The sequence below is a fragment of the Hyalella azteca genome, unplaced genomic scaffold (genome assembly GCF_000764305.2).
Source record: "Hyalella azteca isolate HAZT.00-mixed unplaced genomic scaffold, Hazt_2.0.2 contig14656, whole genome shotgun sequence".
In the NCBI taxonomy this organism is placed as follows: Eukaryota; Metazoa; Arthropoda; class Malacostraca; order Amphipoda; family Hyalellidae; genus Hyalella; species Hyalella azteca.
The window spans coordinates 793,284-819,672 of record NW_025944533.1 but is presented as its reverse complement, the minus strand read 5'-3'; the positions used below and the strand labels follow the sequence as shown (position 1 = coordinate 819,672).

The 26,389-nt window shown below is 33.4% G+C and overlaps 1 protein-coding gene across 1 annotated transcript in view; it reads left to right on the top strand.

Moving 5' to 3' along the window:
* LOC108667414 (homeobox protein abdominal-B) overlaps window positions 1-26,389 on the top strand; it is a 42,119-nt gene that overhangs the window by 6,281 nt on the left and 9,449 nt on the right. The window contains exon 3 of the mRNA XM_018154438.2: window positions 6,201-6,239. Coding sequence (XP_018009927.1) covers window positions 6,201-6,239 — 39 coding nt within the window. The remainder of the gene's footprint in view (window positions 1-6,200; window positions 6,240-26,389) is intronic.

The window sequence follows — 26,389 nt, the reverse complement described above, 5'->3', positions numbered from 1 at the left end:
TAATCAAGTATTAATATCTTGTTATTTAATATTATTTACGATCTTGTACTCGCTGATGCCAAAAGAAAAGCAATAATGATATATAAGTAAACTAAATCACCTTTGCCTCTAGGCAATAGTATTTCTTTATTATGGAAAATATAATTACGGCTTGAAATCGGGATACCTTAATAATATATAGCTTAATAATAATATATACCTTAATAATAATATATATTTTCATAAAATTGCGTATCAGAATCTCAATTAAAAATTTTGACAGATGTTCGACTTCGCAGAATGACTGAGAACGAAATCTAACAGATAGTTTTCGAGTTTAATTTTTTATCAAGTCTAAAGTTTATACATGCATTATAAATAATATGGTATCATGGTCTTGCATTTTGGTTCAGCCTGTTGTATAAATTGATTGCTTGGCCCTTTTTCCACTTTAAACAATTCAAATTAAAATTTAAAGACTGGAAAGTTTATACATATAATTACTACAATTGTGCTTAGAATAATTTATTTATAGGTCTAATTATTTAATACGAATTTACCAATTGAATAAAACTGTCTACAATCACATGCATAGGGCAAGTCTACTAATTGAATATATAAAACCAATCAACCATTAAAGTAATCAAAAGTACATACAAAAATACTTAAATGATCTGACTACATAAAAAATGTACCTATCGAAGTAGCTAGTCTACTAATTAAATATATGAGTATTTCTTGGAATCGTAATGTTTAATAAGTAATGTACACAATTAGTCTACCATTTGAATCTAAAACCAAAACCAAGTCTACTAGTTGAATTGATAAATCTATATAAATTGACTAAATAAAATCGATCTAACAATTGAATTAACAAGTCCATTATTTGAATTAACAAGTACACTAATTGAATAAATAGAACAACTCTACCAATTGAATATATACAACTAGTCAACCATTTGTATCGATCCCAACTGAAGTTTACCATTTGAAAGACTAATTAATGATGTCTGCCTTCTGAATTAACAGGCCTGCTAATTAAAAAAAAAACTTGGTCTTAATAACCAAGTCTAATATTTTAATTACAACTTTACTTATTGAATAAATAAAGCAAGTCTACTATTTGAACTAACAGAAACCAGACAACTGGTCTACTAATTTACTACGCAAAACAAGTGTACTAATTGCATTGTTAATTCAAAAAAATTAGCATTAAAGAAGTCTTCTATTTAAATTATCAATTACAATTTATCTTCGAGGAAAGTACATATGCCAGCTGCAGCTATGTCATCTAATTTCGTCAACTAGATCTATTTATTATAAATATTTTCTGCACTAAAAGAAATAAATTCATCTTGGTTTTGGCTACCAAATATAATATAAGGTATCATTGCATGCATAAATAAACTTGACATTTAGTTTAGTTTTCAGACAGAAATAACTAAAATTTAGAGATATATAGTTAATAAAGAATCACGAATATTAAATTTTCAATTTCATTTACTTTATTTTCGTGCCTATTCTCTCAGTTTAATATAAATAAATATATACAAATTAGAATTCTCAGTCAAATAAAAATCAACCTTTTCTATGAATATATTTTGGTACCATCTCTTCGATCTCCCAAAGCCAGCAAATAACACTGTTTGTCTCATTGAGAAAACGAATGAGAAAATTTATAATAAAAAGCATAATGTGGTCTTCAATTAAACCTAAAAAAAAACAAAATAACTGCAATAATCTTGAATAAATATATAAATTCTGAATGTAATGCAAATGTAAAAATATATGGTAAGCAATCAGCTTGCATTTCTAGATCCATTCAATCATACAAAAAAAATCCTCATTCTTATCTTGGTGAGAACATTGAAGTTCATTTGCCCTTTCAAATTAACTTATTTTTTCCGCTTTTTGGAAACATATGAATAATTAATTAAAATATTTTATTAGTTTTAAATTAGAATTGTATTGCAATTCTCGTCACACAATTCTCAGATTTTAAAGGATTGTTCATTAAAATCGAATATGCAAGCACTTATATAAATTTACTGATATATTATTTATTTGACCTATATTTATTAAGAGTTGAAGCTAACGGTATTATTCAGAATATATATTGTAAATCACGGAGGTTTGTGCTGAGAAATTCAATCATGATTCCCCGGTACATTTCAATGAACATATGTTTCGCATGATGTTGGATATGATCACTTCTTTTGATATGAGAAAATAATAGGAGTAGCCCATGCATGTTCTTGTAACCGCAGGCATTTTACATATTCAAAGAAAAATTCTCATTTTACTGTTTTTTTAGTGAAATTTCGGAGCCAGAAACATCTGCTCTTGTTATAGGGATATTTCTTTTGTAAATCTGACACACGTGCATGGTCTAGGTTTGACGAGCAATAGATAATTGATAATAATAAACAAAGAAGAGCAAACAAGATAATTGATAATAGCTTAGCGTCCGATTGTGGTAAAAGTTTTTCGAAAAATATCGTATATATCTTTCACACATTTCGTATAATTTATTAAATTTCATTCAATGACTTGCGATTCTCGGGTCGTAATCACACAGAATGTGATCACATGATCAAGCAGATGCAGAGGTCAAATTTGAACTTAATTCCAAAATGAAAGAACTTACAAATTCTCAATAAATATTTCCTTTCTTTGGCCGTAAGCTAAAGCAGGCATTCTAAATAAATTCAGTCGTTTTGCCTCCGTATTTCTTTCAAGAAATATCATGTTATATTTATCAAGGTGAGAAATTTTCTATCGAAACTTTTTTGTTATTTCGTGCAATTTCATATAAAAAGTATCACATGAGGATGAAAATAAGCGAATATATTACAGCATTCATGTTATTTTGAGAGGCCCAAGTGCCCTATTTATTGTTTAATATATATTTTATTTTACATTGTTGCCAAGAATTGGTAATAATTTCACCAATTATTATCGGAGAAATTTAAGGATATTAGGAATTAAGGAAATAAATTTGTGCGTATATATACTTGTTGAATTTGAAAATAGCTAAGCTATTCAAGCAGATTTGAAGAATTCCAGTTGAAAGTTCACAAACTTTGTGCCCCTTCTTATTCTTAGGCTTTTCACTGGTGTAAGTTAAACATTAAGTTTTCTCCACTTCACTACATAATAATTTAATATATGATACGCATTGCATGCTAACCTGAATGCTATAATTGCGACTTTATATAATTTGTAAAGATAAAACATATTATCTTAGCATCATATTTTTTAACGCTAGTTAATTAATAATAATAGGAATTCACCGGTGCAAAATAAGCTAATAAAATCAATGCATTATTTGTGCAAAAGACCTTATATAATTCATTATGTTTTATGTAATCCCTATGTATCTGGCTAATAATAATAAGTTATAATAAAAACAAAGTATTTTTACAATATAAGTAATTACTTTAATTAATAATAATAATTTATTTCAAGCACTAACTAAAACAACATAAACGTAAGAAACATCGCACCCCCAGGGACTTACTTTTACTCTTAGAGAACTATCCATAAAATAATAAAAATGCAACCAAGCATAATAAAATAATTATTTAACATATATATTATAGCTGACAATTATAATTATTGTCATTCCCCCTCTTGTGCTTGTAATTCAAGTAAACATACAAATTGCCCTCATAATTTTAATTATGATTACTATTAATATGATGATTGTTGAGTATTTTAGCTGATTTTAGGACGGACAATGTCATTAGTTTCGAATGGAAAAGCCTCAGACGGCAAGTGTAGTGTTAACTCTTATATATGTAGCCCTGCAGCCATGGGTTACTTAGATCTGATGCTTGTGCTAGAATTTCTGAAAGGTGAATAGGTTGAACAATATCTTGAATTTTCGAGTTTTAATTATTATTTACTAATTTACGACATGTTTAGTATCAGAGGGAATTAGTTTCTCTCAGTCGGACGTCTGCTGCTGGGAAGCATGTGCATTTTCACGATTTCAAACAATCCATAAACAATTCATTTATACAGATGATTTCGCAGCTTATACTGCGAAAAACAGGCTGCATCTCTTGATTCACACAGAGTATCTAGGTCACACAGAACACAAACAGCTCTATATACATCCACACATGCATTTGCGCTCTAGTTTGATCACATCTCGCTCCTTGCCACGGCTTTGGCAACAGTTTTTTCTGATATGCCATCCATGCGTTCACGAGTCTCACCTAGCAATAAGCCCGACGTGGACGCATGCTGACCGATAATATCTGACACAAATCGCTCAGCGGTTTTGAGTGCTTCGTCTAGCACACAAGACTTCGTTCACAACAACACGCCACCAGAGCGTTGTTCATTTACGTTGCGTTGGGCACTGCGACCAACGGCGGCGCTTCCGTTCTAAACTGGCGATAATCACGGAAATGTTAGATATTCCAGTGAAAAAAACACAGTTTTTAATTAATTTTAAATAATTTCAAAAATAGAAAGTGAAGCACCAAGACCGTTCTTTGTATTTATTCTTGTTGAAGTCTATGTGAGAAATGATTTTATTGAATAATTTATAGTAGAGAAGGATATTAACGTAAGCCTGAATTAAATGACAGATGTACGGAAATTTGAATATAAAAGAGAGTTTGGAACAGAGAATATATTTGAGTAGAAAATAGATACAACTTCACAATTTAATAATTTTTTATTTGAAATATTTTTTAATTAATATTTATATTATGTATTATTTTTCATAAGCCATATTTGCTTAACGTGCGGCTTACGACGAAATCGAACGTTAGAAAAAATTAGAAAAAAAATTCATGGATCTGGCTATATTACTTTGCTATGATGTATTTCACCCAAAATTTATATAGGAGGAAGATACTAACAATTATCTTAATTAATGGCGATCCACACATATAATTCGAAACCGAATTATTTCAACAATAAATTCGGTAAAAGTTATAAATGCATTTATTAGGCTCTAGTTTTTTTCTTAAATGAACTTTTTTCTACAAACAAATTTTTACATGTATTAATACCGCATAAATTCTTCAGTATCATTGGTTCAATTTCAATTGTTCAGTTGTCAATGAGCCATACACATACACTTGTATAAAATATTAATATGCATAATTTACTCATAACATGTTTGCTTGATGCTTGGCATGACTAACTGCAGATCTAACTTCATGCTTATAATATTTAATAAATTTATCTGATACATAAATTAACATGAAAAAAGTTCTTTAATGATACCACATGACCTTTTATATTTTTGTATATATAATTTTTTGGGACATATACAAAATATGATTTTCGGAAAGCATAATGTAAATAAAAATAAGATTTAAATCTTACTTCCTACTGGAGCATTTCATTTTTCAAGTGTTGGTTGTCATGCCAATTTTTATAAGACAATTTTCTCTAATTTTTTTTGCCACAAGGAAGGGAAAGAGTTTTTTCTTTGCCCGGAACAGGTCCCGAGCTTTCTTCTGGAAATTTTTTTGTAGCAAAAGCACGACTGCGAATTCATTATCCTGGGACATTTTTTTCACAAGCTGTGGTTTTGCGTAGTCTGTTCCAAATAGAGTAAGATCTTGGAAGGGTTTACTATATAGATCTCCTCGCAGCCAAGAGCTCAAGGACGATTTCTTTTTGTTGAATACTGAACAAAAAATTATCTGTCGTTTGATTTGAGTTCATTGAGATTGGTGCTAATTAAAAATTTGAATAATTGAAGCTCAAGTGTATATTGAAAATACGTAATTAATGTCTAGACGCATAATTAAAATTTTAGATTTTACGTTGGGGATTCTTCTAATTAACTTCGTCTAATGAAGTCGACGATCTTGAATTAATCTTATGTATATATACATATGTCAAATTTCGTGTGTTTGAACTAATATATAGTGTCTGTAGAGGGGGGCGCGTATCCATGATGCTTTTCGTGCCTGGATAAAACCTGGATATAAAATTTCGTTCATATAGTGCCTTTCCGTTTAACCATGTATTGAGATTTAGAATTCTTATTGAAAAAATTACTTGGACATATTCCCCAGTAATAAATTACTTTACAAATAATTATGATGAAGTGTTAATAATGATCAGTTTTTATTATTATGATGCGTAAATCGTATCAAAAAATAGTTTTCCCGATAATCTTGTTATGATTATATATAAATTGCCTCTTGCGTGTTCCGGCAATTGATTACTTGACTTTGATCTTGCAGTATACGGCCAACGGCATCCACTAGCAGTGCCATATGGAGGTAATGTGATAAAACCATTATCCTTCAGTTCCTCTCAATCATAATATGAACATGATATAATATAATATATATACTCTCAAACTAATATCCTCTAATTCGTGTGAATTAAACCTACCATGATACAATATAATCTTATTTTATGAAATCTAACGGTACCGGCTAACCCAAATTTGTTTTTTGTTCAAGTTATGTGGGTATATATGGATTTAATTTTTTCCTAATTTCTATGGATGAGATAACTGATTTTTTTGCGACATTTTTAAATAAACGTACTAGCGTTTAATGATAAAAATTTAAGGTTTATCTAATAGTTAACAAGTTATTTCAAACATTGAACAATTTTTCAAATGGACGACTATAAAAATCAAAATGCAAAACAATCCATTATCAACAGCTAGATTATCATTATGATTAAACTGTTACTGAAATTAAAATCAAATATCAACTCGTACATGAATTTACATATATTGACGTATGATTTCCATTTTTAGTTATATATGTTAGTCTCCATGAATCCTCAAAATTTTCTGTTGAAAGAAAGTAGTGAATATTTGATTGATCGTCGCCGGCATTAAGCCAAAATATTTTAATTCAACTCCTGTAATCATGTGATATCAAATAAAAACAGAGTTATTCATTTACTACAACGAATAATTTCTACATATGCTGGTTGTAGATTTGATTTTATGACGATCGGAAGGTCATGTTAATAAGCTACATTATTTCATTCTGTTTAAATAATTCACTTCTATTGTGGATACGAGCATTGTGAAGACTGCAATGTTAACACGTGCGCTTGAATGTGCTATTATTATTATAATTGTTAACAATTATTATTGTTAATTAATAGTGCCTTCAAACACTGATATGGTTTTAACTCTATAGAATAATGTTGTGCTATGTAGAGGCCAACCTATGAATTATTTGAACGTTACCAACGATTAGAAATCAAAATTGTTTGAAGAAAAATATTACATAGAATTTTTATTTCTTGTTAAATATTTATATATGACTTGAGAAACTAACAATTTGCAATTTTGAGTAACGATGGGAAGGAAATTGTTGCATTATAGTTGTTCAGAAAACCTCACTCTATAAATATACTGATATGGACAAAAATCATTTAATTGAAATCGATTGTTAAAAAGTCAATTGAATTCATGATCATTCCAATTTATATGCAAAATTAATGATTAAATTCGTAGTTTTAGGTGGAATGGTTTTAGCCTCTGTAAAATTTATACTTCCAGTTCCGAGCAAAATAAGTTAATGCTGTGTTATAGATTGAAAAAAAAAAGAAATTTTATAAATGAAAAATAAAGCGTAAGTTTTCCCGAAAATCTCGAACGAGCAAACACAATTTTATTTCTAACTTCATTCCCTGTAGCGTCATATATAATCTTGTTAATTTATAAAAAAAAACTTCCCAAAGGGTTCCAGCAACACACAAGATGGCCATACAAACATGGAGAAAAACTGTGAGCTTTTTCTATTGATCAGACTCGGTGGGATGACCCTCTAGCAAAAGCAGATAAAGGAAAATAGGGAGCCAAAAAAAGGGAAAATCTTGCTGTGCCGATAAGCGAACCCTTAGAACCTTTCAGAACCTTTGAGCCTCCGCAACAAGGCTGAAAAAATGGTACATTGCCTCAAAAATCCGAATACGCGATCAATAGATTGTTCTTTATTTGTGAAATATTTTTATTCGATTTTACTTTAACAAGCTGCTTTATTGAATCGTTTGAATTAATGTACAAGATAAAGTATTACTTTCAAATCACCTATTTTATTCAGTACATATTTCATAATTTTAAATCATTGGATTTTTGTTCAGTCAAGAAATTCAAACCAAAAATCGCAAATTAAAGTATAAATTGTTAACGAAAATTCAAAGTTATAATTAAATTAATCAAATTTAACAATTCACTTCATTCTGTAAACTGGTATTGATCAATTAGCGGAGTTGCTCCAAATTAATGAGCCGTGAGATGCTAATTTATATTTTATTGCTTATTTATTCCGTGAAACTTGGTCGATGTTAATTCCCTGCCTTCATACTCGCAAGAGGAGTTCTCGTACTTCGCGCAGGCTAAAGTGTCACCCGCTACCAATAAACACCAAGTCTTTATGATCAGCTTATCTCTAAGACAGCTTATTAAAACGCTTAGTGCAAAAAAACAAACCGTGTCCGGCTACAAATTAGCAATTACTCCAACATAAGCAGCGGAAGCGTTTCAGATAAATTGATATGAATAACACGCTGCTCTCTTCAATGATTTACGAGCGTGTGTTACTATAGCTCGTATATAACAAGGTACTGCGGTGCCTCCAGTGTACAACTTAGTAATCGTAATATATTGATGTCTTTTAATTATGCATTGAAAATTTTAATTTCAATACCTGTCAGGATCTTATCAAAATTATCTGGTTGCACTCACGCTGCTTAATATATTTTATTCGTAAATCTATATTTTTTCTCGTTATTATTTTTCGAACTGTCCGATGTCTATTATAATGCTCATTTTATTCTATGCTCATATAGCATGTTTTTATTATTTTATGAATTTTGACTGCGTGATATTTGCTGTACATTGAATCTATACCGGTAAAAAACATCAAGGTACGACAAGACATCCAAACTTGATGCATTTTCGAAATTAGAAAATTCTTTCACTTGGTGTTCGGTAGCATCGCTAAATTCTGCAGACGAGCCAAGGATTCTTTGCGAGATTCTCAAAATTTTCGGCATTTGAAAGTGATTTTGGTGAGCGGTGGCAGTCGCACTGGTTTCTTGCCGGCTAGTTTACGAGAGATTCAGACGTTGCTTCTGGCGCCATGCCAAAGCTTTGGCTTCCCTACAGCGGTTTGTGATCGAACTCTCTGTCGTCGCCGTGAGTCTTTTCAACGTATTTTTTTATTTCAGAATGCGAGGGGGTTTCTCAGAAGGAAAATATACTTTTTGTGTGCAGGAGCACCCGAGAGTTTTTCTTGCGAGAAGTCTGGATATTTGACTGGCAAAGAGACAAGGAGGTGTATTCATCTTATTCATGTGTTCATGAAGAAGTACTCATCAACAATATGTTGTTTACTCAAGTGGGTTTGGCTTCTTCGTGGACTGAATAGTGGGGATTACCTTATTATATATCGGCGAATAACATGATAAATAAATATATTAATATGAGGAACGAGTAATTAAGGATCAGATTAGTAACGGAAAATTCTTTGTACATGATCAGTAAGAATAAAAACGATTTGGACAGCTGATTGAAATTACCACTTATCAGGCTTAACGAGATATATATGAGCTGTTGAATAACAAAAATCATCTCTGTTGCCATAATTTCTTTAAATAAATGTAGTGCTCATAAATCCATCAATGTACAATGAATATTTCGATTTTTGATTTTCGCATTCATTCCCTTCAAATGCTGGCATGAAATATTCTAGTAGTTCATATTCGCTCGAGCGAAGCGCTTCTGCGGTTTCCAAGAAAAAATATCACTTAAAGTACAATAAACGACGGAAAAAATTGTAGCATTATAATATAATATCCATGCTGTGATCTACATACGTAAACCTGTATTTGTCCAACGAATGAAAATCTCTACGACTTCTACGATCTTATAAAAACGAGTGGAGCTGAACCACAGAATTATTCAATGGAACTCAATTGACGAAGCAGGATTGACTGAGAAAACCTGCGGGGAAAATGATGGGATATTATGAACCCGGAGGAGCGCTAACGAGGCAATAACAATAATAATGAAGAGGCAATAATCGTTAAGGTGAGCGGACTAACGCGCAATCGCTGTCCTGACCACACTCATACATATAGCAATAGCCTTACACTATATATATCGCCTCACACACTTGCCAGCGATTTAATGATTGCCCCAAACCATCACCATGTGAAAAAAAGCATATTAACTTGAATGGTAAAAAAGGTTGACAGTTAAAAGTTTGAAATTAGTACAAATTTTTACATGTGGTAAAGTGGGGACGCAACGAAAGAGTTTTTGTGTGAATGTGAATCTTAATGAATGAGATTTTTTATGGAATGACGTGAAGAAGTCATACGTTATTCAAAAAAATTTCAGGCAACATGATATGAAGATACAAATTTAGTTGCATTCAGATGCAGAATTGATCAGTTCTAGAACTTAAATGCTAAAAATGAAGTCAAAAATGAACTCTTTGATATTAAATTTGAAAAAAGGCAGAGGCATGAGAGAATTAACTGTTAAAATGAAGACTGGTGTCACTAGTGCAGCTAGTCAATATTCCATTGAATTAACATTCGAAACAATCTGAAAAAATGCCAATATGAATATTTTAAACAAGATTAAATAATTGACTGAATTTTGGTGTATTCATTGATCTATGAGCGCTCTAAATAGTGATCCATAATTGTGGGATATCTAAAAGTATTTTAAAAAACGAATAAGATAATACTGAATATTAGCTGCGGTAATAGATGATAATTTTCAAATTTAAAACGTGTTAATGAGCTGCCTGCAACAACCACAAAAGCATTCATATCGTGATTAAAAATGTGTAGCATTTTGATTGTGTAAATTTCAACGATATTAAGTTGTGAAATAATCAAAAAAGCAATATAATCATGTTCCCAAGTATTTTTAATAATCCAGGTAGCTTCCTAATTCGATTTTGGAAATAAGAAAAAATGGGTTGGGCATTTTCTTAACCGATAGCTAACCACTAATTGAGTGGATTCTAATGTTTCATATGTTTCAAAGTGCAGAATTTCGCTACTGAATTCAAATAAATCGAAGATGCAACGAAATGTCAGTATTTTCAAACGCTTGATACATTATGTCCGGCATATCATCGGGCGTTCATCGATTATACAACCATCACAATGACGCATAAAAATAGGCGTTGGTGCTCTGTTATTATTTATTTATCACTGGATTTCATGCTCATTGCAGCGAATTTACTTATAAACTAATACGCTTCTTAGCCTTGCCTAGACATTCAAAAGAAATTCTGAAGTTAATACATCGTTTTATACTATTTCTCGCATTTTTTTGGATGAAAAGCATGGAAGAAATAAAGTTTTCGGGTAACGGGGCTCTATAGCACCGAGATCGAGCGGCAGGATTAGAGCCGTTCAGAGCCGTTATACCTGCAGTGGCCTAAGAGTTAGTTACGAGACAACTTAAATAGACGGGCGCGAGTGGACGTGATGCCGCGCTAATTGACATCACTTTTACGCTTCACACGCTTGGCCCTTTAAATACGCGCAGCGGCAGAAAGTCCTGTTATGGACTGGTCTGGTTATTTTAAATGGAATGCTTCTAATTTTATTGTTTGATATTTTGGGTGAGACTAAAATGAGTTTAAAGTGTCTTATTTATCAACGGAATAAGGTATAAGGTGAATATTGAATGCTATCAGAATGAAAAAAACTGGTATTGACATTTAATTAATTTGCATTTAAGATCCGTTTTTTGGAATCACATAAAACCGTTTGAAATCGGTTGAAAATTTCACTGTATTATATTCTGTAGGGATCTAATTGGAATTTTCTCAATTATCTTACCTTTTTTAAATCTGTCAAAAAATGTTCGTTTTTGACTTTATTTTAAAGGTTATACTCAGTGGTTAATCAAGTGAAGTTCGCGTTTCAAGAGTACAAATGTGAATTAATGCGAGTTAGATTGATACGAATTGGGAGAATTTTTTTAGCTCAGGCATGTTGAATTGTGATGTAAATCGATAAAAAAATTACTAAATTCTGCGTCCAATTCATTAAAAAAAATTTTCTGCTTGAAAAGTTCCTTCCTAGCAAAAATAGTTTCAAATAGTTTGCATAGTTTCTGTATTATATTTAAATGTTATTCGTACGGAAGTAGAAACTACAAAGATTCGTTGAACTCCGAGCACTTTCCTCATTTAACGGAAGAAAGTAATTATTCGAATACGTGCTTTCTGGGCTTCATGAAGCTTCCGCAACAACAGGCCATTGAGGTCCATTTCTCTTCTTGATGAAATCTTGCCGAACACGAGTTGAATATTTCTCTTGCTCGTGTTAAGTTGAACATTGTTGAATATATTGTGTTGTTTGTGTCAAGAACTCTATTCATATAATAAGAGTTTGGTAGATAGTTTTGAAATAATGCTATTTTATTAATTTAAATTTTTAAACGTGTGGTATTAATCTTATTATTATTCACATTAATAAAGAATGAACGAAAAATGTGCACTGCCGTATGCCAATTCAGCTCAAAAATATTCAATGATGCAACAATTTCTGCCTTCATTTTATGAACATGCAACGACAACCATGTAAATTCTAAAGTTCAAACTTTTTACAGCAATTTTAGTTCATACACTCTAAGCCATAAAAAAATGTCTTCCCGTTATGAATAACTCAAAATCATACATGTACAGCTCATCCAAACATCGAGCAAATTCGCTACAAGTCTCATGCACAGAATAAATTCCATATCATCCGCTATGCGAACATAATAAGAGCATCGACCAGTGTTTCGGCAGACAAGCACGCAAAATAAGGAGACCTTCATAATGCCAATTATTTATCCTGCTGGTGGTAGTTATCCGCGATTCATTCCTATTTTATTGCGCCAATTTCAGAACCGGTCGTTCGCTACTTAAATGAGGAAGCGTTCACCACGAAATCTGTCTTCGATAGGAACAAGCAACGTTTTCGTTCCTTTACCGCTCGTTAAATGTAAGAAATTTCCTTGAATTGCGAAATTATTGTAATACCGAGCTTGCCCACCAAATATTAAGCTAAAAATTTTGTTTTCATTTATTTTCATCCATATTTTTGCATCTTAAACAGAATTATGGCGAACGTAGAAGGTTACGTGAACGCGCGGTCTTGTATAGAGAAGGCCGTGCAAGAAAACTGAAAGTGAGGAAGGTTTTCAAATGTCGAGGGCGAAATTCGTATGAAATCAAACCATCAATTACATGATGAGTAAAAAATTGCGCGACCAATGAAAATGACCAGGTCTGGAAAAATTCAGCTGATATTTCTTGCTATAGCAAAATATCCTGATGTTTACTTTCGAGGTGTTATTAAATAAATAGGCAACCTGAAAAATATAATGGTGAGCATAGTCAATGTTGAACACATTGAGCTATATAAAGAGATGGAAAGCAGGTCAAAAATTTTCTAGAAATATTTGAAGTGAAATTAACCTGAACTATTACATTTTAAACAAAAAATTATATATAACCTGAGTAGATGCACGGCTTGGTATCACGATATTTTGCAATTGATTCAAGATACACAATACCGTGATGCTACCTCGACGCTTAACTAGTTATTGGTTCGTTGATACCGAAATGTGTAATGAAGTGATACCTCACCACTTTTGTACTTCATTACAAACCTTATGTACTGATGCAACATGTACAATAATATCTTGAAGTAAAATCATGATGCCTTTCATTAAAATGCAAAGTCCCCAACCGCATATTGTGGGTTAATAAAGATGAAGAAAATGAGAAATCTTGGGCAGATGGTAAACTCGGCTGCTATGTAAAGTTCGTTACGGACGTTTGCTTCATTGGCCTCAATTAAGTGTTCAGCATGAAGGAATTCATGTTTTTTTGATAAAGCTAATTTATTAAGGAAGTCAAGTGATGGGATGAGCCCATTACTCATTTTCATCCGATGGCTGGAGAGGTAAAATGCTTTGCATGGACAGAATATGGATCCGTCTTTTGTCGAATTGATAAATGATTGTCAAATGGTGTTCTGAATTCTCTTTTATGGAGATACCTTGTGAGGAACTAAAGTAAAGTAAATTAAAATTCTTGTCTTTTTTCGAATAATAAACGAGGCTTGGCGAAGAAACCTTGTGTTAGTGAGGAAGTAAAGTAAAGTAAAATTATTGTATTTTTGCTCAATATGAACGAGGTTTGCCCGCGTATGCATCATATATATAAGTTGCTACAATGAAGCAGCCGTTGAAATACGCTTCGTTCAACTCTTGTCCGCCATCGAATATTCATTATAGCGAATCATTGTTTAAAAGAGAGTCCAAGTTAAGTTTGCGTGCACTTAACCGAAAAGGTTTGCATTGACAGGACACTGACAAATTTTTAATGAAGCCTATTCGACTTGCCTCGTTTATTGCAGCATTTAATGGCTATAGAATCTCATCAGTTAAATAAATGCCTGTGTGGAAATCATTGACAGTTATAATCTACGAATACACGGATGTTGATTAATGACCTGAATAAAATTCTGCTATAATAATTGTTTTGAAAATTAATAAAATAATTAATTTCCAAAACATCTAAATTAAAACAACACTCATATTTCTTAATTCTAAAGCAACTGAATTGATTCCGAGCTTTGTCTTGTTTATAATTACATCCAGAATTTTATAAAATAAAAAACACATTCCTATTGAAATCTTGCGTTGGAATGAAATCTGCATACAATACCTTGTACCGCTGTGTAGAGCGCAGACTATCTGAAATTGTGCATTTAATTTCAAAATACCCGGTTTAAAATTCGTTTCAATTAAGCAGTTGTTCTAAGTGCTGTTTTTGTGTGATCCCTGCATATTGTAAACAGTTTTATTGTAGCTAACCGAGGATTCAACGAAAATCGTGGCCTCAATTCAATACTCTAAACAGGTTAGAAACAAGTTCTGGCAGCGATCGGAACGCGCCTTAATCCCAGGGAAGCGCTACCGTAAAGCATAAGCAAATATTACTTTGCTAATATAACTTAGCTAAGTTATTACTCCCAAGCAATATACTCGAAAGAGAGCAAAAGAAGCGAGTTCACTCTATTCTTTCCTGCATGTACAACTCTAAGTATCCCTCTTCATCACACAGCGTATGAAGTCATATTTCTGATATCGAGGTTCCCAGTAGCCACTTTTCTGACGCTCAATCCCTACTTTGCTCACATTACTATCATTGTCAGGTGAAATAATGGCCGTGCTTCAGTGCCTAACTCCTATTTTACCAATTAAACCCGTCGGCCGTGGGTGCATTCAGAGAAGGGCTTGCAATTTATTACCGAAAAGTATATCAATTCCTCCTGAGCCTATGTGTTATTTTGTAAAGTAAGGGAAATGAGTCCAAACAAGGCTATGTTTTCTACCTGCATGAGACACTGATTTTGACTCAAAATTTTAGTTAAGTCTGAAGGTAAGAAATTTTTTGCGTAAAAATGAAAATTACCCAGTTTTTACAAAAATTATCTAGTTTGAATTTTCTCATTAAAAAATCAGTGAGGAGAAGAAGGCAGAATATAAATTACTGTTATTTTAAGCGTTCAAAGCAACAATCACAAATAATTGGAACAAAATTGTCGGATGGAGCAACGTCTAAACGAAGATGCTAATTGGTCTTTGATAGGGCTCGAGGTACGGCAATTTAAACATCTTATCCAGCCCATAAACTATTCATCCACGTCTGATTACCGTTTCGGTGGTCAAAGCTATGCTGGATATCAATAAGTTCGCTAGTTTATGTTCAAATTGTCACTCGGACTAAATTACTATCCTCATAAATTAACCGCGCTGCAACCGTGTGTTTAATTCAGGTATTTGCGAGAAATCCTGGCGTGGAGCTTAGCGATCATGTAGGTGGAAGTCAACATGCTGCTGTGCTTCACTTTACTGCGGTTAATTATACTCATGCGTCATCGGAAACTCGCTACCATTTCCTTCATTTGACCGCCTCTCCATCACAAGCGGTGGTCAGGATAGAGACAACTGCAAAGTATATTGGAGCTTCCCTCACTGCACATTTCACTATCACTAATTCATGGCAAGTTCCAAGCAAAATTTAAAAGGAAATTGATTGTAAAATTATACTCATGAATTCTAAGGAATTATTTTATACATTTTGATTTGTCGAGGACTACTGTTTTTCACTGGACTTATTCAAGTGAATTGTAAAAAATAATTTATTTTTTTTTTCTGACAAGGCATTATTATTATTGTTGGTTATATTTGTTTTGAAGACGATTCTTATTTTTTTACATTATTGATGCATTGTATCCGTATGCAGTAGCCAAAAATTTTCAGTCAATTGAATGGTATCATTTACATAAGGAAATATTATTTTCTCCTTGACTGTATTATTGTTCAAAAACATCCCAAAAAAAAAAAACATGCATGCACAAGTTTGCAGTAGGAAGCCGTCATACACACAAAAAGTAGTATGTTGCCCCTGCGGCGCGACGGTCCGCTCTATCTCAGCATGTTTACAAACATTCTAATTATGCAACCACAGACCACGTCTGCATGCCTCACACATTCTCAAGATTTCTCACTCCTACGAATCTGAAAGTTGGAGGTAATCTAAATTTCCCCCTTGCATTTAGCTACGACCGAATTTAATTGTAGCGTCGAACCATGGTCATATATACTGTACTTATTTCATTAATTTCAAACCACAGGAATTTGTGTCTGATTTAAAACTTTCGAATAGATTCCAGTTTTTTTTAATCCAAATGTCCTCTAGATCAAATTTAGGCCATTGATTTCGGTGTATAGAACTCTACAGACATTCTTCCTGACTTTGTTTTACATTTTTCTTCGAACAAACCGGCAGTAGAGGATGCAGCTTCCAATTCCGGAGGCAAGGTTTGCTTGGACCGCTTCGTACGTAGCGCTGACTCAGCGTTTTCTGCTGATCCACTGTGACCTCTTGTCTCTGATGCCGTGAACAGATAGTCCAAGTACAAGAAGATTTGATGGTGGATTTGTTTGAACTTCTGGATGCTGCGCCGTGAATATTGATTGCGTTATTACGCGACAACCGGGGAGTGTATAAAAAAATACGAAATCACAATAAATTTTCTTTTTTGAGTCTCTTTAATAACAGTTTATGTTTATTATTGTTTTCATTGTAAAGGAATATTAAAAATGTAGTCAATACTAAACGCCGACTATTATAAAAAGAAAACAATAAGCCAGCGCAGAAAACAATAAGCCAGCGTCAGTTTCACCTGATCCAGACACGCACTAGATGCAGCAGTTTATCTAAATTGTTCGCGGTGGCCGCTTCACTGAGTATACTTAACCTGATATCCAAGTTATTTTGGAAGAGTTTAGCCTGCGTGGACGCAATGTTTGGCTGCAGGCGAAGAAAGTTAATTCAGTGAGTCGATCTAAAAGCGGGTCACGCTTAGTCAAGTCGGCACCGCGGCGCTCTTCTATATACAAAGAACAACGTTTAGGACCTAACATTATTTTCTGCACTGTAACCCAAGAAATATTTTTTAAATATATCTGTACAATTGGAACAATAATTATTGAATATCTTGGAACTTTGAAAAAATAGGACGAGTCAAATGCCTAAACTTTTTTTACATTTGCCTCATAGTAGTTTTTGTGACTTTCAGATTATTAACAAAAATTTCCCCGGATAATAGGAATGCCTATTGACATATGCAAGGATTACTTCCTTTACCTTTGCATTTTTTCGTCATCTAAAGCAGAAAGAAACATTTAAAAGGATATGCAGGAAAGGAGAAATTACAATTAAATTTTAAATTTCATTTTCAATTATTGCAATTGAAACTGCGTTACTCAAAAATAAAATATATTACAGAATTAAAATACCTTTTTGACTTACACCCGCATTCACAAATAATGTAATCTTGCCTCCCTGCGACGAATTAGATAGACATCTGACATGACTGCAGTGCTGCTCATGCGTTGTCGCAGCTGACGGCAGAAATTTTCTCGATAATTAGAGTGGTTCGTTGAATCCCACTCCATAATTAGAGTGGTCTGTTGAATCCCACTCCATAATTAGCGATAGTTTGTGTCACTTTAATCAGCACCGCGTCTCTAGACTCGTTGTTATCGACGATTCGCCAGCGATTCGTCGCTTCCGAAAATATCCACGGGACTTTTATTGAATTGATTCTTCGGCACTGAAGAATAACGGAATTTTGAACCGAGTTCGCTGTTCAAATGGAGCGCAATCTGAGACGAAACATGGCAAAAAACTATATCATTGGAATACCCTGATTTTATTACGGATTTTTGTTTTTCCACAATATCTTTTCAGCGCACTCGTACGAAACTAAACAGAAATTACTAGTTATTTATATCGGGCCAGCTATTTGCTCAATATAATATCTCCCTTATTGTAAACGATGTTCTGCATCTTTAATTCGAAAATGCGTAGATTCAATCCACATTAATTTTTTAAATATTGACGTACAAAAATTTGAACCTCATGACCCCATTATTTCGTTCATGGACAACGAACGACTGAACACATGAATCTGTCTTTCGAAGCATGTGTGAGCTTGCCACTACAGAACACTTGCGCGCGGTAACCCACACATTTCATTCAGTTATTTATTTGATACCTGAGGAATGATTACCATAGATATGACGAGTCTGAACAACAAATTACGGCCTTTGATCTCCACTCTTATTATTTATTACCTTTTTATTGGTTGGATTAGACAGTCCTGCATGGCGTAGCTTATTTATGACAGACTTTTGTGTTGAATCATAAAAGTATTGAGCTAAATATGGCATCTCATCTATTCGTATTTGAAAGTGTTCCGATGATGAATGTCTCTTCTTCAATCGTGCAGTAAATTTATTTTGAACCAACATTTCAACAAGCAATATATAAATTCATTTGTACTGGCTTGTCTTGCATATTTTTTTTGCTATATAAAGTAATAATATTCAACTTTAGAGACAAGAAATGTGTCAGTAAATTTCGCAGAATACAGGTAGATTTAAATTCATGTTTTGAAGCAGTTTGTTTTTCCAGCACAGTATGACGTTGTTATTTTCCAAGTAACTGGAGTATGAAGAGAATTTTATAACTCGTGGTGAGGGGCCAGAAACAATATGGAGCCGAGGCTTTCGATTTGATTTCAATTGAACGTCTGCCACAGAGATTCAGAGGAACAATCTGTCGCATATTGATTTTGGCTCTGTTCGTATGTATATATGGCTGGCTACCACGAAGTTCCGAAGCTTCACTTGTTTCACATACCATCGGACCGACTTCTCTCTAATACAAGCTTTAGTGCAAGTGTATTTGAACGTCTTGTAAATGTATAACAAGTATTTGCACGTCTAAACGGAAAATTTTGTTTATCCTGTTGCATATATAAGTCTTCCGTAGCTTTTCCTTCAATATTTTTATTGTTCGCTACTGATTACACAATTATTCCTGTAATTAGAATGCAATTTTTTTTATTTAAGAATGATGGACTATCATAGACACACAGATCTTTTTCATAATTCCGCTACTCATAATGAATCCATAATTTATTGCTTATCGTCATGTTATGCAATAAATTCTGAAATTAAAAATAACAAACTATTTGTTATATACTATTTTATTATATACATTATTTGATACAAATTAAGTCCAAATTTTATATTAAATAATAAAATTGTAATCATAATTGTAAAATCTGCAATTTGGTCAGGAATTAAAAAAAAATTCCTAAAACGCTTTGTTTTCGTCATGATCGGCAGACCAGAAAAATATTATTTTCCGTTCAAAAACGAAACGGGAAGTTTCTTTCTGAAAAGCAAGCGTTAGCTAAGCGACGATAATGGAAGGGGAGCACCTAACAGGGGCAATAGAAGGGGAGATATCAGATAACGAAGAAAGGGGAAGGGTACAAAAATAATTTGCAGTGAAAAGAAAACAGACGAGGTGACTGCCATCACGCAGCTGGAAGAGCTCTATTTCGATGGCCAGAAGCGTCAAAAACATATTCGTTCCAGTGGTGGTGAAAAACGCTGTGTGAAAATCCATGTACGGAGATAAATGCATTCAATATTAAAAATTGTACGTGGGCTACAGGTATACGTCACTGTTTGATGATATTGTCTTATCAAAGTCTAATGAAAAAAGGTTTTGTTCTAATTAAGGCGGGAATACCCACTTCAATTAAGTGCAAACAACTTCTAATAAATTGTAAGCCAAATTTCACATCTTCGCAAGCAGATCAATCTACTCACACGTAAGGCTGTACGAGCTTATAAACTCGTACAGCCTAACGTGCTTCAGGAGTTATATTCCCTTAGAAATCACTCTCTAACTTCCTGGATATTAAGTCATACAACATATTGAAGTACTGAACACATTTCTTAGAATCAATTTTATAATTCAGTTATTTCGCTGTAAACCATTCCCATCAGTGGAACATTTGTACAAGGTATGCATAGCAAAAATTTTTCGACCAAATTATTTCATTTAAGAGCGAATAGATGCCTATACATAATATTTAGCAAATCAATGATTGGTCAGAAGGAACCGTCTGATCATTCAATGAACATATAATGCAGTTCTCTTGACTGAGCAACATCCACAGGGATTTTCTTTCATATCATCGTTTCCTTCTTAAAAAATTTTTAAGATCTAAATTTTATTTCGGAATTTTATTTAGAGAGCTAAATCAGTTTAATCTTTAGTATGAAGTATATATCCAGCTCAAGTGATAGTGAAAGTTTTGAGGTAGTCCATCTCGTTGAGAATTGATGTCTAGTGACTGGCCGCTCACATCAGCCATACTCTGCAGTATGGCTGGCCATTTACGCTGTCTCTGCTTCCCTTTTCCTGTCGGACTCAGCGGAGTGTGACTCCCTCGCGGGACGCTGAAAGCAAACCTTCGTTCTGTATCACTCGCTCAAAACGACAGAAAGATACGAGACTCCATAAAGGCGACTGCCAAAGACCATAGTCAACGATCAATATAACAAGAAAATGTAATATTTTACAGTTTTGACAAAATTTAGAAGGGCCGTTTGGAGTCATATAGGCTTTAAAACGTTCAACACGATTTTATATTTGACATTGGAAGAAATATTTTGCATTGACATTATTCCGTCTCAAAAATGAATACATAAATTCTAGGAGTGTACAAAAATTATGTTTCGCGAAAAATGATCTTCGATGGCTGCAACGAACAGCGTTCATCAACGCAATTAATTAATATTGGCCAATATTTCCTCCTTAAATAAGATAATTGTTCAAAATTTGCTCGGCTAACGCAAATTATGGCGGAGGAGGCAATGAGCGGAAAACAGGAGAGTGGCGCGGCACTTGAGCTGTCAATTGTTGCGGTTGTGTGATAACCTAATTTTAGTTCATGAGTCCTGGCTTAACCACACTCGTTGGGCCCACTTATTTTTTGCAACGCCGTCCTTCCCTTCCGGTTACCTAGACTGTGTTATTAGCAAGTGTTTTTTTTATTGTATCAACACCGTATTTTTCGTAATGAAATTCGGTTGTTGATGAGATATTATGCAGAAAAATTGATAATAACAATAGCTGCAACCTTTATGGTCGCATGGGTTTGTAAAATGAAACTATTTTTTTCCTCATGATACAAGTTGACTAATGACTAAAAAAAATCACAATTTACGCTGCAGATATTGTGATTATTTAGCAACAGTGCACTTAGGGCCTAATTCTACACTGCAATGTGGTACTTTCGGGAGCTCAAACTAAACCTTGTATAATAGAACTCTAATTTCGTTTATACTGGACATTTCTCCAGCCTTGGCTGTTTTTAAAACAGCCAATGAAAGTAGCACTTTTATGACAATTTTTTTCTTGACGTTTCTTCATAACAGATGATCTCATATATTCTTTGTATTTATGGCCTCTGGCATGCAAATTATGAGAGCATATATAGGATAGGATGCAAGTTGACGGCTCCTAATGATGGGCTGGATGAAGTTTGAATTTAAAAGATTGATTTGAAAAGGGAAGTAAAATAAAGAATTCAATACACATTACGACAGAAGAACTTCTGCAAGTTCTAGGACAAATGGTCTATTATGGTTAGATGGTATAGGTTAGAATACCAAGCAGGATATTGATATGTTCAAAGCTAACCTTCCCTGGCAAAAACATTTATTAGCGTTTAATTTGTCGCAACAGTGCTTAGAAGCTGGTGATCATTCACCGCTTTTTCCTTTTTCGATTTTTTTTCTTTGACCTGATTTACTACTTAATTCGCTGAGTTGTTTTGTATGGTGGACTATTTTTTTGCAGAAAATATAAATCTTATGAGTGGTAATTACTGAATGGTAATCAAATATCGTTGTAGTAGAGATGAATAGAGTGTAGCCTAAACAGAGATGTAGAAAAACAGGCCATAAAATCTTAGAAAACAGAGTTCGTGGGTGCAGACCGAGAAGGTTTTCGCAATTGTCAGAATACGGCCTCCAATATTAACTCACCATAGAAAATCAGGGACGACGAGCAAAAAATCCTTGAAAGTGAAACTTACCCTTTGAGAAAATAACAAATAAAGGTGATCGTTTTGTGGAGGATTTGACTTGAAACATCCACTCGATATATTATAAGTCATAGAATTAGTATTTTGAGGTACTTGAAAATCTATATTTTTGCATAACTATTGCCATGAATAAAAATAAGACTGTCAATAAATGGCAATTAAAGACTGTTTTCTTTATATACAAAGACAAGCTTCATCTTGATGTATAATGCCGTGCAGATGAATGTCGTGATAGTGATGGATAGATGAAGTATCCATGATACGGAGGACAATTTATGAAGGTCGAAGAACCCCGTGTAAGCTTGGAATATTAAACCTGACAGAAAAGTTAATTTAATTGCGGTAATTTATAACTAATTTATTGAGTGCTTCAAAAATCCCAATATCGAACAAAAAACAATTGGGATCTCCTTACCATATGTTTGACCAGGATATACCACCTCAAATTAATAATTAAATAAAATTAATTATTAATCCTATGGACGTCGGAAGCGTCGGCCATAGCATTTGCTTCATTAAATTGACTAAATTTATCATGGACATTGAAGATAAACAATACACCAACGATGTACACATTTTAATGCTACGAAATCCTTTATAAGAAAACAAATCGAAAATTACATATTAACCGTAATGGATTACCGAGGAAACTCGAATTATTATAAAGGCGAATCTATAATTAACAAAAAGTAGCTAACATTCACGGAATTGAAAAAAAACGCTATCAACGGTTGGTAATTTTGTCAAAATCTAATTTTGTGAGCAAATTCATCAAATTCTATATGAGTTGCTGCATATAGGCCCCGCTCATATATGCATTATATGTACTTGATTGGCTCGACAATATGTTTTGGGTTAGAAGTTTACTATCTCAATATTCGGAAATAAATTACTGCATTGTTCCGTTGGCAGATTGTTACGATGTGTATTAATGTTTCTATGGTCATTATTTATACTAATTCTATTAATATATAAAAAACAAGAATTACGCTTAAGTTGAGTGAAATAAAATTCATGCTATGCAAAGGTGTTATAGATGATGAAAAATTCGTAGGAAAATGTCTCACGAGTCATATCTTTCATTACGTGGGGATATTATGAGTGAAGGCAGGATTGTCTGTGTGAGAGGGGGGAATTTTTGGGAGTTAGGATTATGCAAATAATGGAGGGAATAGCGCCAGAGGAGGGGACGCGAATAACAACATCCAAATGAAGGAGATCAGCGAATCTAGATGGAAATTAAAACAATTTCTGACGGGAGGCTCGACCACTTAATCTGTGTAGGGAAATAGATATAGAAAATATATGAAGAAAGACGTCGTAACATTGACTTGTATTGCTTGGGTGGATGTGGAAAACATGCGTTACTAGGGTACAAAACATGTTTCAAAATTTTTTCCAAGTTGGGTTAAGATGTGAGTTATAAAAATCAATAAAAATTTTCATAAATTAAATTAATAACTTTAAATTTATTAATAAATAAAGTAATTAAAATTAGTTTCATAATTGAATTAATCCAAAAAGATCTCAGGACTTAGAAGCAATTTTCTCTTTATCGCCATTTTATTTTCAATGATGTAATTAACTGGCGTAGTTATAACTTGCGTTACTATGCTATGTATATTCATAGATGCGTCAAAATGCTGCAAAGATATAGTCTCCACAAAAATATATAATATATAATAATAATATCTGTCCAAAAGTGACTACTTTTACCTCGTAATTCGGAATATTTGATCAGACATCAACAGAAATATAAATTGCGGTTGATGAATAAGAACAAAACTTACTGATTACTTATGTCGCAGTTTTTGTGAAAACGGTATACTATATAATTGAGAGATAACGAATAAAATTTTAAAGCTACTAGTAACAAGTAATTTTAATCTCATATGTTAAGAAGGGTAATTTATTCTTATGAATTAAATTTAGGTATGCTATTTCGAAGCTAGCAGGCCATTTAAAAATGCTTAAAATTAAATATAAATTATAATGTAAATTAAAATATAGACTGATTTTTTACCAAGAATCGCCTGTTATTATTGTTACACCCAGGAGCCTAAAAGTTCGCGCCCGTTCCCAAAGAACTTGATAATAATCTCAAAAATCTTTTAAATCAACTATAAATCGTATTGTAAATTAAAATATAAATTAATTTTTTACCAATAATCGCCTATTATTATTGTTCAACTCAAGAGCTTAAAAATTCGTGACCGTTTCCAAAGAACTTGATAATAATCTTAAAAATCTTTAAAATTGACTAAAAATTATACTATAAATTAAAATATGAATTACATTTTTACCAACAATCGTTTACTATTATTGGTCCATCCAAGAGCTTGAAAATTCACGACCGTTTCCGAAGAACTTAATAATCTTGAAAATCTTCAAAATTGACTAAAAATTATACTATAAATTAAAAAATGAATTATTTTTTACCAACAATCGCCTATTATCATTGTTCAACCCAAGAGCTGAAAAATTCGCGCCCGTTTCCATAGAACTTGATAATAATGTTGGTATAATTCTAGTACTTTGTGAACTTCGCGGTGCAAGTCTAGTCAAGTATTCTCTGACATGGACGCGCTTATCTTCACAACGACTGGTGAATCCAATTACGGCGTCTGATTCGAATGAACGATACTAGGGGGACTTCCAGCCTCCACCTCCCTAACGGCAAAAAGCTTTTCAAATGTGAACCTTGAGGGTGGAATCTCACGGGAGCGACTCGTCATGTAGCGGCCAAGTGGCTGCTGGAGACCAGCTGGGCCGAATTATCAAAGCTTCGTAACTTTTTGTACTTACGACAAAAAAGTTCTGTGATACTTAAATACACACTAATTTTGACATTATCAAAACTTTCGTACGCAAGTCTTAGCTAAAAGCCTAAATTTTTTTCCCGCGCCAATTTTTCCCGCGCAAATGTTTTTATAATACTACCGCAAGTATTACGTTGTCATAGCAACGCCACTCGTAAGTCGATTTTGCGTACTTACGAAGTTTTGATAATACGGCCCCAGAGACGTCTTCGATACAAGAGTTCCCTCTGCAAGATATGAGAAAAGTTCCACTCGCATCTCAAGTTTAGCAGAGAGTATGCATGCATATAAAAGCTTGGTTGTCTGACTGAAGAAGTGTGAGAAGCTGTTGACAAAATTTAGTGGCATCTTCCTATGAATTGTTATATTTTTCGATTTTTGAAACGAATGAAGACTTGGGTAAACGGATTTTTGTTTGTCTTGTTAAACTTTAGACAGTGGAGATGTTTGTTGAATGAGTTATGAGTTAAGTTTATTTTATCATTCATTCGATATATGTAATTATTGATGTACATCTCATTCATGATAAGTTGTTCATTCGTTAAACTCATTCCTCACAAATTTAACCTATTAACTGGACATGTAAAAATACCGGAATTATTAAATGCATGAAATTTTAATTTATGGTAAATTTCAATAGTTTAGTTCAGTTAATTTCGAATCATCAAGTTCAAACATTAAAATAATTGATTCAATACGTCATTCTTAAAAATTGGCCGGGGACAGTCTGACATGATTTGCTGGGGAACAGACTGACAGGAGTTGGCTGGGGAACAGACTGACAGGAGTTGACAGGGAACAGACAGACAGGAGTTGGCAGGGAACAGCCTGACAGGAGTTGGCAGGGAACAGACTGACAGGAGTTGGTATGGAACAGACTGACAGGAGTTGGCAGGGGACAGACTGACAGGAATTGGCAGGGAACAGACTGACAGGAGTTGGCAGGGAACAGACTGACAGGAGTTGGCAGGGAACAGACTGACAGGAGTTGGCAGGGAACAGACTGACAGGAGTTGGCAGGGAACAGCCTGACAGGAGTTGGCAGGGAACAGCCTGACAGG